Raw genomic sequence first — 15,686 nt, forward strand, 5'->3', positions numbered from 1 at the left:
TATGACTAGTATCTGCGGATAATTCCACAGAAACGCATGAAAATCTTACTACTTAAAACTAAAGCCACTGAGTAACCAAATGTCTGGTAGATAGTTTCTTGTGAGTGCTAACAACAAAATCCTATACCCTTGCACATTCCTCGTAGAATGACTGCATGTCCAACTGTGATTTTTTTTTTCCTGGACTGGGTGCTGCGAGATTTGTGCAAGAGTGTCCAAATATAGCTTTCACTTTCATTTTCAACATTTTAATTTAATGAATAACCTAACTACACAAAAATAATCATACTTTCCAGGTATTATAGTATCAAATATTCCAATGTAATTAACGTTACAGAGAAACGATACTTACAAACGATAGGATATGATAGAATCTTGATTCATCTGTGAAAATCTTCAGGCGGCAATTAATGCTGCAAATAACTAACTGGCTGTACCAGCACTCGAAAGAATTTTATTTGCAAGAGCTTCAAAACCTGCAGAATAGATGTCGCAAGTGCATTGACTTACACGGGATGTAGAATAGAGTGACAGTTTCAGATTCCTTCAGGAAATGGTCAATCTTTCTTAGTACCCCCTCGTAGTATAACGCACTAGTCTCTTATCACTATGTAGGTACTACAAACATCGCTTGCACTCTGAAATTTAATGCACCAAACATCAAATTACGAGTAGGCGATTGACGTGCTAAACTCCCAACAACCAAGGCTGCAGCAGTGAACGAAACACTAGCAATCCTAAAAAATTTCTGTAACTTAAATCGTTTAAAAAAAATGATACAAAGGTAACCTGATCCAACTACGAATATTTGCATTCCACCTCACACTCATTAACAATAATATCATTTCCAATGCCTTTAACGCACAAGGGATAGATAAGTTTTTAGCAGGGTTTCTGAAGCAATAATGTTATACAATATTTTAGGTGATTTCGATCATATGTAAAATAAACTGACATCAGCTAGGTCCGTTGTATCTGTTAGCTTTTGTTCCATTTATGGACAAAAGAAAATATATTCATTTTTCCATGTATGGCTTTACGACGGTTATGTTTTAACACCAAACAGTTTGGTATTTTAGGGTAAAGAAGACGGATGATTAACGAAAGAGAATGATTGTGAAATAATTGGTAAAATGAGAATGCAGACGGAAACGGGAAGAGTCCCGAGAAAACTCATGGATATGATACAAGTATTACCTCTAAAACAGCCCTCAAAGGCATAGCTTTAGCCACAAATCAAACAGAAGTGTTTTCTATAGTACAACGTTCTGATCACGCATCACTCAAACATCAGCATCTGACGGCATGCAGTTTTGACCAGGTAAAGGAACACACATTATTATTACTATTACTATTAATATTGAACAAAAATTTTATGAAATCACAGCACAGAAGAATATAGTCTGAGTGACTGTTAGCAATCACTTTTAACTGAAAGTTAGTATCTGAAAAGTGAAAAAATTCTTGATTAGCGCAAATTATAGCGACTATCTTATTCCATACACTGACCTGATTTGACAGTAAATTCTAAATTGAAATAGCAACCATTAACGATTAATAACTCTCTTAAATAAGTGAAAAATATTTGACAGAGAATATATATATATTTGGTTCCATAACCATATATTTGGTTGGTTCCATTTGGTCTAGGAATTAATTCGTGCGGGTGGACAAGAGATGGCGCAACGAACGGAGCGTCCCACAGTTCCGTGTATCCACACATGTGTTGCAAACCCCTGTTATCGCGTATCGTTCGTAGTATAGGGCAGTGGATTAAAGCGTCAACAACACCAGTTTGTAGTTAAGTGAACATGGCGCAATTTGTGCCTGATAAAGTGTTTTTGCGGGGTGTCCTGCTGCATTACTTTAACATGCAGAAAAGTGCGACTGAAAGTCATCGTATTTTGGTGGAAGTGTATGGTGACCATGCTCTAGCTGAGCGAACGTGTCAGAAGTGGTTTGCACGGTTTAGAAGTGGTGATTTCGGCTTGGCAGACCAAGAGCGAGCTGGACAGCCAAAAAAAATTTCAAGACGAAGAATTGACAGCATTGCTCGAGCAGGGTTCGTGTCAAACGCAGGAACAACTTGCAGCAGCATTAGGCGTTGATCAAACAACAGTCTCCAAACGCTTGAAAGTCATGGGAATGATTCAAAAGATGTCTCATTGGGTTCCACATGAATTGAAAGACAGAGACGTTGAAAGACGAAAAACCATTTGCGAATTGCTACTTCAACGACAGAGCAGAAAGGGGTTTCTGCATCGAATTATTACGGGTGATGAGAAGTGGATCCATTACGAGAACCCTAAACGAAAAAAGGCCTGGGTGAAACCAGGTGAACCAGGTCCATTACAACCAAAACGAGATATTCACTGTGCAAAGGTTATGCTGTGCATATGGTGGGATATGAAAGGTGTGGTGTACTATGAGCTGCTGCAACCGGGTGAAACTATGAATGGAGAACGTTATCGACGACAATTAATGCGTTTGAAGCAAGTTCTGGCCAGAACACGACCAGAATGGGAGAACAGACATGATAAACTTATTGTTCAACATGATAACGCTCGCCCACATGTCGCAAAACCGGTCAAAACCTATTTAGAAAATGTCGGATGGGAAGTTTTACCCCACCCGCCGTATTCACCAGACGTTGCTCCTTCGGACTACTACTTGTTCGATTGCATGAACAACGATTTGATTGGACAGTGGTTTACTTCTTCAGAAGATATCGAAACATGGGTCTCTGACTGGATCGCTTCCAAGGATGAGGACTTCTTTCGCCACGGAACCCGTACATTGCCTGACAGATGGGCGAAAGTGGTGGCTAGCGATGGACAATATTTTTCTTAAGGTATTTATGTATTTTGTGTTTGTACTACAGCTTCAATGTGTGCGTACCAACCGCACGAATTAATTCCTAGACCAAATATAATATGTAACTTCGAAATATTTATTTGCTATTTGCAATACACTTTCTTCATACAAATGCATTGATGCATAGGAAATACTGCTGTGAAGCAGCTGTGTACTAGATGTAAAGTAACCATGTGATAATTGTATAAACTCTTAACTTAATTCGCCAAATTTAATTATTTTATTAAATTACATTTATCCACAAAAAAGTTACGAACATTTAAAATCCAACGGAACATAACTTTTACTAATGTAGTACATTGCCAAACAGTTTGTATAAGCATGCATTTGTTAATTGTTACTTTTAAAATTGTCAATAAACGCGACTAGTTTCCCTCTTGCTTTCCCGCGTTCCTTTCTGCCTTTTATCCTAGTTCATTAAATGTCAGACTCATTGTTTTTCGATTAAGCAAAACCACGAAAAACACATCAACAGAAGGATATTCGCCACAAGGTTTAGAAAGGTGCAGAATCATCGTAAAAGGCACGTCGCTCCATTGGAAAACAACCAACTCCATGTTTTGAAAGTACCATTCTGTTGGTTCATCGCCACAGATTCAATAAAGTCCAATATCTTACTAGTAAAATGAAGGTATAGGTAAACATCATTGGAAATGCATCAAGACGAGAAAACTTGACGTCCCTGGCAGTTCAGCAGGATTAAAATCCAATTGTTGGCTGACTCCAGTACATCCAAGTTCCTCAAGGGAAAACCGTTCATAATCCAAATTACCAAAACAACACTAATCTACAGGGGCGTAAATAAGGGCCCCGCAGACCCCGCATTGCGGGGGGCCTCAAGCCATCACGGGGCCCCAAATCGTGAAGTGGGATGCAGAGAAGGGGCCCCGCTCCACGCTGTCTGCGGGAGGGCCCCCAAGCCTTTACTTACACCACTGCTAATCTAATCAAAATGTCAGGCTAATACTCTTCCTTTATCTTTTAGTCATAACCTATTTCTCTCTCTCACCTTTTCCTCAACTAGTCATTCTCAAAATTAAAACATTTAAATTTCATTTAAATTCAACCATAATTTTGCAATTAAGTACCACGTTGTGCATCAGTTTCATCCCCAATTGTCACATTTATTCAAAAAATATTTTGAAAATTATTCTAAGCTATTAACTGATAGCACAGCACCGGCATACTGCTAACCAAAAAGCAGCTACAAAAATATTTTCTTAAAATCATAACAGAAACTGTCATGAAACGCATAGTAATTGTCAAAAGTGAAGTAACCCTTTTATGTATATATATATATATATATATATATATATATATATATATATATATATAGAGAGAGAGAGAGAGAGAGAGAGAGAGAGAGATGCCACAAGTAAATAGACACCTTGTAATATGATTATATGTTATAATTTGAACATCATTAATGGTCATAAATTTATTTGCTATTTCACAAAAGAAACAATGATGTTGCGATCCGATGGGATCAAAGAGTTAAGTGATTTAGAACGTGTTCGGAATACGACCTCGGTGCAAGCCAAAAATAAATTTCCTGAAATCTTTAGATTACGTTGTCCACCATCCTCGAATTATTGCCCACGAAAGTCTAAGACACCAAAAGGAAAGTATGAGTACACTTCTGGCCGACCAAGTTCAATGTAACGCCAGTTGAGGGCTATCAAAAATGTGTGAAACAAAATCCGAAGTGCAAGGCTGCAGACGTAGCAGAATATCTGAGAGTGAGTCCGATTACAGCTGTCAGATACTTGCATCAACTAAACTATCATGGGAGAGCTGCAGGATGTAAACTAGTTTAAACAGCCAATATTGCTAAGCGGAAACAATGCGGCAAGAAACATGGTGCGGCATGATGTTAACTTTTGGCGCCCGGTAATTTTCTCTGATGAGTCCATATTTTCTCAATTTTTATCCAGCGGATGCACAGAGATCAGAAGACAATCCCTACAAGAATTCCACTTGGACCGCTTACAACCAATGGTCAAACATGGAGAATTTTCACTCATAACGTGGGGAGCCATTTGGACCTCTGGACTTTCCCGAGTTGTTGGAATGTGTTGGCACGCTCAGCAGCACTGGACGAATTGATATTTTGTAGAGAGATTTGTTACCGATACTTTTTCACTGGGTTACTTCCTAAACAATAACTCTATTCATGAAAGTTGCCGACCCTTGCCATACTGTCAACAACACCCAAATCTCACATACATAAAAAAAAAAAAAATCTAAAAACTGCCATGAGTCAGTCAGTTCACGGACATGATCCAATTAAGATGTCTGGACTATTCTAGATCATGCCATCAGACGACATCCCTAAAAACCCACTTTCCGTGGAGATCTCCAACGTTTACGTAAAGAATTGGCAAAAATCTTCCAGGACAAAATCACTGAATTCATTAATTCCATATCGCAACAGGTTAAAAATTGATCAACAAGATAATATTATGTATCCTTTGGTTACCATTTGGTCTCTGTGTCACGTGGGTACAGTTCAAAAAGGGAAAAGTTTATATATAGAAATGTCTATTTACTTATGATATGTTTTAACACTGAACTATTTATTATTTGCTTTACATTGCTGCGATTACAAAATTAATTATTCGACCAGAGTGCTATGTTGCAGAAAAAAGAAAAAAATATATTAGGCTATAGTCTGGCATCAGCCTGAGTAAACTGAAGTTACTTTATATTTTTATATGCGTAATAATCACATTTGAACTTAGCTTTCGGTTTGCAAGTAGATTAAAACAAACGGTAATTGACTCCCTTTGTAAAGGAATCATTTCTGCTAACTCATGTAGCAGTATTCCTTAATACGTTCAATACTGCATTTGTATATTTCTTATGCAAACTTTCGTGTATTTTATAGTTTTACTTAAGTCAAATGTTGCAATAGATGATTCAGAATTATGAAACTTCACACAGCAAAGTGTATAAATTGACATTTATCATATTAAATATACGAAATCGTTCGTGGATGGTCAAAGGAGCTTAAATAGAAATAATATTTTTCAGAAGACCCAAAGCAAACTTCAAAATATGTTGAATAAGTCCTTAATATGGACCAAATGTTAGAATATAGGGTTTCCCAGGAGCAAACCGACAAATTTTGCACACATGTTTCTCACACCAAAACACGAGAAAAGTTTATTTTGCACTTCGCTGAAATAAATACACATCTTTTTTGTATTTCGTACGGAACACGTTGAGAGAATTTGTTTATGGTAGCAATGTAATAAATCTGGCGTACTGCTCACTAAACTAATTAAAATTGCATGTATTTCCAAAACTAGGCACTTATCAGCAAAGTGCATAATAAACATTTCTCTGGTTTCGATGAGAGAGACATGTGTGCGAAGTTTGTCAGTTTCCTTTCAGAATACTCTGTATATAACTTAAAGAACTATGATCACTGAATCTAGACACAAGTACATAATAAACATAAAATTGTATTTTCCTTCTCAATACTGTATCACAGTAAAATTGGTCAAAAAGGGACTTAAGACTCTTTGACCTAGCATTAAAGAAATTTGATGTGCCAAATTTTCATTTCATGTACTTTATGTTCTGCCCATACTAATATTTCGGGCATTTGGTAACAGTAATACTGAATTTTACCTCACAGAACCATATTTGTGCTATCTAACATCGTAACAGAGGTCAATGATATACCCGTAGCACAGGATTCGAGGATGACTAAAATTATTTTGAATGACTGAAAATGTGTTTGCAAACTCCGCCAATATTCTTGAGCTAGGATTCTAGACGAATAGCTGTTAGAGGATATCATAACACTGAAAGTACGTCACGTGAATTATCATGTGTATTAGTTCCAGATACACAAACCATCAAATATAAAAGAACTTTGAAACTAATTTTAGTTATGATTAAATATTTAAAAGAAAAAGCAATTTCTTTTAATTAAAACATTACCGCATCTTACAAACTTTTACGGATATCCATTAACTTTGTTGTGTTGATTGTTGTTATACTATAGTATTATAAAAGCACTTTTCCAGAACTATCCATTCTATGAAATAATCACACCCAATTCGTTTCCATTTTTGAAAAATACTAAATACTTCTTGTGGTTGTTTCACTGTTATAAATACTAGCAGTTTTAATTTGGCAAACTACCTACACAGTTACATATGAAAATAACGCATTATAGGAGGAAGGCGGAAATTTGCATCGGATTTGTGTCTCCAAACCGGCTACTAATGCTCGATTATGTTTAGGATCAAGAGTGATAACTGGGGGACGCGGTAGCTCAGTGGTAGAGCGTTCACCTCTGGTGCATGGGGTCCTGGGTTCAAACCCTGCTCCCGCCAAGTAAATTTTGTGGTGGACAAACACCGTGTGCGTGGGTTTTCTCGGGGTTCTCCCGTTTCCTCCCACTCTCTTCATTCTACCATTTCATTCATTTCTCATAATCACCATCTCCTCATAATCACCCTCTCATTCCATTCCAAGAGCGATAACTTCATCATGATGCAATTCAAATCACGCCGCAACGGCTCCAGCGGTGTGAATGGACGTATCATCCTGTAATATGGCATAATTGCCCGGATAAGATGCACATGGTCCTCTATAATGGCGACAAAATCACGAGTTGTGACGCAACCGGTAAGTGATAGCACAGATTCCACTGAAAACTAGGATGTTGTGGGCCCCAGCTTCACAGCGCCGCGGCCCATATTTCACGGTTGGGCGAATTATCCTTTCACCTCCGGCACATATACTTGTGATCTGAAATGAGGTGTACTAATGACCCATCCGACGATATCATATGTATACAGTCACCGATGGTACATATTACATGTTCGCGACACTATTGGCGCGGTACTAAAGTGTGATGGTCCTTGTCAGCGGTTTTACAGTGCAATCCTAGCACGTAATCGAACCCAAGGTGAACTGTGATTGTCGGTACAGACTGTGCGAGCTGTTGCTTGAATTCCTCCGTTATTTGCATCGCAGTCCCAGGAATGTTCTGAGTGACAATCCGCTTTAACATTTTAAACGCCATTAAGTTATGAAACTTGATCTATTACTGGGGGCATTGTACATATATGTTATGCATACTTCACGCCCTGTACAACAGATCAGTGAGCGCTGCTGAGCCCGGAGTAAAAAATTTTGTTTCGGGGCTTGGCGCTTAATGTGTTAATGCTCAGCGGGACCTGTCACTGAGAATTTTTTTTCTGATCACTGTCACTATTCGCCAATGTGGTTTTACCGTGAGTTTTGTACGCTCTCAGCCCTTAAACACTGTCCCATGGGACACATCCAACATACTTGCCACTTTCTATACGCCCGCACCAAATAACCGAGCGCTAACAATTGACCTTCTTTGAAAGTCAGAGAAGCCATTTTACACTATCACGGTCTGCTCAGTTCCCTGCACACTGCCTGTCCACTATTATAGGCGAAGTATAGAGTTTGCTCTAACACACCACCATCAACAGTCCAGCGCTACAATCATCGTATAACCCCTGTTAACTCAAGGCATCTTAATTATTTCCAATTACATATGTTATCAAAAATTGATAAGTAGCTGTATGCATCATTTACCAGTTCATAACCTAGAATATCACAAAATACATTAAACGTTATCTTATTCTGATGAAAAGGTTTAAGATTTTAAAGTAGGCATTTTACTTTCTCCTATACCATGAACATCAATGGAGAGTAATATTTCCTTCCCTGATATTCTAATAGTTTAGAAAACAAAAATCTTAATATTGTTAACAGCGATAACAAACACAGACGTTACGAAGGGACTGAAGATTTTTTGTAATAATTGTGTATAAGTTTCATGTGTCTATTCCAGCTACTGTTATCACTAAAACTTTTAGAACAAAAATGACATACAAATGGTTTCTCTCCTGTGTGAATACGAATGTGCTTCTTTAGATCGCCTGCTCTAATGAATGATCTGGAACACCAAGAACATTCGACTCTCTTATAATTCACCGCTAAATCATACAGCAAGGAATCTATCTGCGTTTCTTCTTCATTAGTAGAAACCACACAACCACGAATGCTAAAATGATAACAAGAATATTGATAATACACTTTAAGGCGATTTCTGCTTTCTATCTATGTCTATCTTTCATTTATCCTACTAAAATAAAAATATGTAATAATATAAACAAATACATAATAAATAATGTCATATGAATGATATATTAGCAGCGTTTGTCCCCAGAAAACTTAATCACAATTTGTGGATCATCTAAAGCATGAGAAATACTGTCTCTCCTTAACTGGACAGTAATAACTTCATTTGTGGCTGGAATTTGCTGGAACCTGGAAGATTTTAAATGTATTTACTTGCACGAAAATGGCCTGGAAATTAGACTGCTTAAATAATAACCATTAAACATGCTTCTTTAATCGATGATCTAACAAGGAAAACTAGGTAACTTCCCAGCATTGTCTGTTATATTTGAATGAGGTCAATATTAGCTTGTAGAGGGCAGTGTGTTTCGTTTAGGCCCGAACGTAAATTTGCACTTAGGAACTAAAAAGAGATTTTCACAGTTTCCTCAATATGCAGTCTACGTAAGGGGAAAGTAGCAATGTCTTTATACTGATCCTCCGATCTCATTAATGGAAGGTCAACTGACGCAACGTAAAGCTCACATGTTTGCACAATCTTTATGCTATTGGAATACTGAAATAGTAAAATTTGAAAGGAAGAAATAAAGTTAAAGACAAATTTTACTGATACTTCTACTAGTTCGAATCTCTTTCTTCCTAGTGGTTTTTGAGTATAGAGTATGTTCATCACAAATTCGTATATTTCGTAACCCCAATTGGAATCGATTATCCTATTCAATTTTCAATTCAATAAAATAACACGCAACTGCTATAGGAATCTTTGGTCTCCGTTCGCCAATCGTTAAAATATTACGTTATATTCAAATCCATATCAGAAAACAAGTAAATATTTAAAATTGCACAGTGTTTCTAATGCACATGAAGTTTTTCTAAAATTCGTGATAAAGATAAGAAAAAATCATTCTTTCTATCCTTTGATATCTATGTATGTTGCAAGTTTACGCTTGAAAAACTAACTCAAAATTTCAATTTCCTTTTGTCGATGGTTTCAATTCTTAGCGTTCTAATTTTTATTTATTGATAAACTTTTTTATTGATGCTACTTGAATTTATTACATAAATATAATTTTTTCCTCGCGAAATTTATTCATAACTAAGATGTAAAGATTTTTTTTGGGGGTGGGGGGCTTTAAAGTAGGATTACATATATTTTTCGTCAGTATGTGTAACAAGCAAATGCCCACACATTGTTGATACACAACACTGTAATGTATTAAACAAAGTATATACGAGTATATTCACATACTGATAAAAAAAAGACAGGATTTTGACTGTTCAGATGACAAGTAGAAACGACAATCCATTACAATTTTGTCATTATGGTTCTAATTAACAAAGAAAAGAGGATATGTTGAACATCCCTTAATCACAAAATTATCTCAGATTGTTAGAACAATCAGTTCGTATTGCTTCTCAAAACCATTAATTAATTTTACACTTTTATCACCGATCAATAATTTTACAAATAAACAAATTCCCAGACGTATAACCTACTAAGTTCGACAAGGAGGCTTCAATATCATAAAACACGTCACCAAAAAGTATTACTATCACATTTTAGTACAGTCCAAGTGTTCAGCTTCAGCTTCATTCTCCCTTGAACAAACGTATCTCTATCTTCGACAATAGCTATTAAATACAGTTGAAATATAGTATTGATAAACCATGAAACATCGTTCCATTGACATTGACTAAATTTTTTATTCCGTAAATTAGAAAAAAAACTGGAGTTAAGCCGCTATAATACTGACATTGACTATAGTATGCACTTCAGTTCCCCTCACCGTTATTTCTACCTTTGTAGGAAAGAGATAGCTCAAAATCAGTAACACTTGTTCAGGGTATATACTTTATTGACTTTGCACACGTTTTAACATTATATCTCAAACTTTTCCCAATGACAACGTATACAACAAACAATCAAAACATTTATGAAAGGTGTTAATAAAGCAATAAATTTATTTAAAAATGGAAGAACATACATTAATTTTGCTTCAGATAGGAGGCATTAATCAATGAAAAAACATCTATTTAGCATAAACAGATGGAAACGACATTCGAGTGAACAGTGTTCTCAATCAGCAAAAATACGAAGTAGAATACTTCCCTATGCTATGATATGGTGTGTCTACGATGTTACCAATCAGAACATAAATATTCTAAAAATGTTTACAACATAGGGAATACCTTTTCGTAAGAAAAAAGATCTTACGATAAAGCATAAGTTAACTACGGGTACAACAAGATAGTCTGAGTGCTTAAAATTAAATACTAATCTTGACCTACATGTATTATGTACTGAAGGACGTTTACTGTTTATTCAAATCGAGATTTCATAATTTGAATAACCGTAGGAACAGGCCAGTACGGAATGAGTAGAGTGGCTAGTACCTAAAGGTAGCTAAAAATCAGAAACCTCGAAAGAAGGGATGCATTGAATGTGTGTGTGTAATGAAGGAATCATTATTCAGCTCCTCTTCACATCTAATTCCAACTCAATAATCTTCCGATATAAAACTTCTTGACATCTTACAACCAAGAAGATACATCCTTAACGCAAGAACCTTAACAGTAACGCTCTATAAAAGATAAGAGAATGTATGAATCAATAACACAATTACTAGTAACTTCTTCCAATGATTTCCCACAAGACTCACAAAAATAGTACTACATAAGTGATAGGTAACCATGTAATGAAGTTTTAGGAATAATACATTGAAAAAGTGAAATAATACATTCAAAAATAACAATAAATAATCTGTTGACACTAATGAAACGTCACATTTTTTTTTTATTCAGAGGTGAATAAAAAGATACTGTTGTATATAACATTTTCTTTTTCATATAAGTATAGTATTTAGGCTTCAAACTTTCATTGCCACTTATAAACAATCTTCTAGAAAATTAAGGAGTATATTTTTAAACTATTGCCTGCAGCATCAGGTGTAGAATTATTTTGTTCTGTTACTTTATGATTGTAGGAAAAAATAGTGTAAACACGTGATATAAAAATAATATATATAAGGTAATTCATCCTCTGAATTTGCACCTTTTCTTGATCAGACCTCATTTTTATTTATTTATTTATTTATTTGTTTTGACATCAAACTCCACATTTTCAGTTATACGTTTACGTAGCTGTTCTGTACTGTACGTGGTAAAATTCTACCAATATCTCACGACACTTCTAATTATTGCTGTTTAATTTGTCCAAGATGTGATGTTTCTCTGCGAACCACCTGAATTTCACGTAGCATAATAAAATTCGGGCGGTTTATACATAAACATCAAACTTTATTCAGAATAATAAAAACAAATTGATGGGAACAAGTTCGGAAATGTGACTAGCCAAGCACTAACTTAAATGCGTAATATCGCTTACCCTACCTAATTTATGTTATTCTTTAAGTAAAGCGGGATTCAAAAACGTTTGAATCTTCATCTCTCTCTCGTAAAGTTCTCTGTGGTCCCTGAACAGCTCTCTGCCTTTACAATACGACATAAATACATGGACGAAATATCACTTTACTGAAGAGTACATTGATATCGGTTTTCAATCCTGAAATGAACCGCAACCGTCAAATGAAACACATACACTACCCACCACCAAAGAAATTTAAAGTTACTGCCAGTGCTCAAAAGGTGGAAATGACCATGTTTTGCAATAGCGAGGGCTAAATTCTCACTCCAGAGGGAATTACATTGATGGCTACATCTTGCGAACATGTTTCAAAAATTAAACTCACTCTAGCATTCCAAGCAAAACGACCCGAGAAGGACCTTTATACCAAATCAATTTGATAGATGTTTTGGCCTTAACAACACCCCAGGTTCATATTTCTAGTTGCCCTGGCGCCCGAGATTTTTCGAGTCATGGCTTAAGGTACGAAAGTGAAATGATTATACTTACTGTTTCGCACGGTGTGTGACAATATCGCGTAACCTTAGCAGAAAGTCCTGAAGTGACTGGCTCTACTATGGGCATTCAGAATGGATGTGACACTTCCCAAAAATCACCAATTGTAACTAAGAAAAGTCTTTGGTGTGTAAGGCGTTGTATAGCGTTATTCAAAAAGCGCGCCGGTTTTGGATCGTTTGGCAAATTTTTGTCCCTCGGTTGGCAACATTTTGTATTTCTGCTTTCCCACAAACATTCCGATTGCCGACTTAGTCTGACTTTCTCGTATTTCTTCAGTTTGCATCTAGCCATGGAGCAGTTTACTATAGTGCAACGCGTGCTAATTGTGAAAACTTTTTACCAGAACGGAGAAAGTAAGCAACTGTCAGGTGACTTCACGCGGGTTTAGGCCGAAATGAGGCACCGAGTGAATCAACAGTTCGCAGACTTATGAAAAAGTTCATTGAAACGGGTTCAACAGTGAGTATTAAAAGTCCTGGGCGTCGTCGTAGTGGTCGTTCTGAACAAAACATGCGGTATCAGGCAGTCATAGCGAATTTCACGAACAGAGTTATTGCACGCCAGCGCAGTAGAGGAGGTCTTATGCCAGACGTCACTCCCCATATCTGAAATCGGAATGTGTGATGAACATGTTTATGAATTTCGTTAGTGCATTTGAAAAAATATAGTTCATAATTTGGTGTAACAAAACCGGAGCGCTTTTTGAATAACCCTATACAATCATAGACCAAACGTACTTGGCAAGGAAACAAACGAACACACAAATCAAAGAAGTAGTGGAACACTGCGTCTTTTATTGAAGTATACAACGATAAGTTCAAGTTGCGAAACAATTTCGAATTCGTACGTCAATACTAACGATATGGCTGTTAGATTTGCTCTAGTAATTTATACAAGAAATATGCTTTCTCGATCTGTGATATAATGCAGTCGTTGGGATCTTTCACATCGTTCTGTATTACGTTTCTGGAATCATGGATACTATATTCGTATCACTGCGATTGCATTCCGTTCCACAGAAGCACTAGTGTAACAGAAGGATAATATGTAGTCGCAATATGCTACAACTCTGTGATCAAAGGCGGAAACCTGCTGTATAACTGAGGTTACCTTCGACAACAAAATTTTGTCAGATCACCCAGCTACATTCACGTCACATCAATACCCAGCGGAACGTTCAACTTCTAACGTGTCTCCGGTTGCTGTTCAGGAGTTGTACCCGACGCATCTGATACACCGCTAATTTTACTATCCCTTTATCTTCTATATATTCTGCACTTATAGTGTCAATCCGATAACTCTTTCTTGGTGTTGCAAGCTTAATGCCCACAATTATATATATATATATATATATATATATATATATATATATATATATATATATATATATATATATATATATATATATATATATATATATATATATATATATAAATAGTTCAATCGTATAATATTAAATGGTGTCCCAAGCGACCTCAAGTTTTGAATGCACGTACAGTATACAATAAGAGGCACAGGTACCTGATACGTTTGGAACGGCTAGAAGGAGTGACAACACTTCTTGGCTAGAGATGATGGAGATTAAACGACAGCTTGGAAGCCATACTGAAATCCGCCATCTTGCATCCAAGTAAAAAAATTTTTAAAAGGAAGGGACATGTGACATAGTATTAGGGTAGCTTTCCACTACAAACACAAATCTTACTTTATTTCCAATCATTTAATATTTATTACTTTCATAATTTATGATTATTAACTTACAATTGTCTTTCCAAACTTATAAAGTACCTTATCCTCATATTGTACAAGGTAAATGCATTCAAAATTCGAGGTCGCTTCGGGCTATTTAATATTATTCAATTGAGCTAATTTTTCTTATGGATTACTTTGGTCTGATGTGAAATCATTTTAGAGAGGAGACTTAAAAAACTCTGAAGTAAAAAAATGAGAAACCTTATATATATATAGGGTGTTCTAAAACTGGCGCCCACGAACCACAGAGCACTATTCTACAGGCCAAAATAAAGAGAAAATACTATATGATGGTTTGCTTTCCGAGGCCTCCTTTAGCCGCTATAAGGAATCAAAATTTCAGAATGTGGCAACATCACAGATTAACTTGGAGCCATTAGATTACTCTACGAATACAACAAGCAGTTGAATCGATTGCTAAACTAATAAGTGATGCCAGTGATAGATTGATAGATCCAATCTATGGTTCTTTATTTGCGACGTTGCCACATAGTGCAATTTGTGTCTTCAGACGAGAACTCGAAAGGTATACAAATATATTTTTTGCTTTGACTTGTAGAATAATGCTCTGTGGTCCGTGGGCGCCATTTTTAGAACATCTGAATATATATATATATATACGGATAAAATCCAATTATCTTTATGGCAATCATCTAAAGTATTTACATTAGTATATTACGATGACTTTTTGCCCCATTTGTGAAATAAATTGTGTGTGTCCAATTGCTCTTGTGATGCAAAGTTTCTGCTACAAATTACACAGAAATACGGCTTGTTTTTTGTGTGAATTTTTTCGTGATTTTTCATATTTCCTTTTAAACTGAAACTTTTAGAGCAAATGGAGCAAGAGAATGGTTTCTTTCCTGTATGAATCCTTTCATGCATTACCAATTGACTATTATAAGGAAAGCGTTTCGGACACCAAGAGCAAAAATAGACTTTCATTGGTTTTCGTGTTGCAGGGACACTTTCACCTGTGAGTTCATTGCGTATGGTAGGG

General features: G+C 36.1%; 1 protein-coding gene across 9 annotated transcripts in view; it reads right to left on the reverse strand.

The window, feature by feature from the left end:
- LOC145680673 (uncharacterized) overlaps nucleotides 1-15,686 on the reverse strand; it is a 613,323-nt gene that overhangs the window by 132,412 nt on the left and 465,225 nt on the right. Inside the window, exon 4 of one of the 9 annotated variants that reach the window (XM_081751488.1) lies at nucleotides 15,347-15,686. The exons of the other annotated variants lie outside the window; for them this stretch is intronic. Coding sequence (XP_081607614.1) covers nucleotides 15,362-15,686 — 325 coding nt within the window. The 3' untranslated portion in view covers nucleotides 15,347-15,361. Of the gene's footprint in view, nucleotides 1-15,346 lie in introns of those variants that run through there. 9 annotated transcript variants of the gene reach the window in all.

This window comes from Thermobia domestica, chromosome 3 (assembly GCF_964235325.1).
Source record: "Thermobia domestica chromosome 3, izTheDome1.hap1.1, whole genome shotgun sequence".
NCBI lineage: Eukaryota > Metazoa > Arthropoda > Insecta > Zygentoma > Lepismatidae > Thermobia > Thermobia domestica.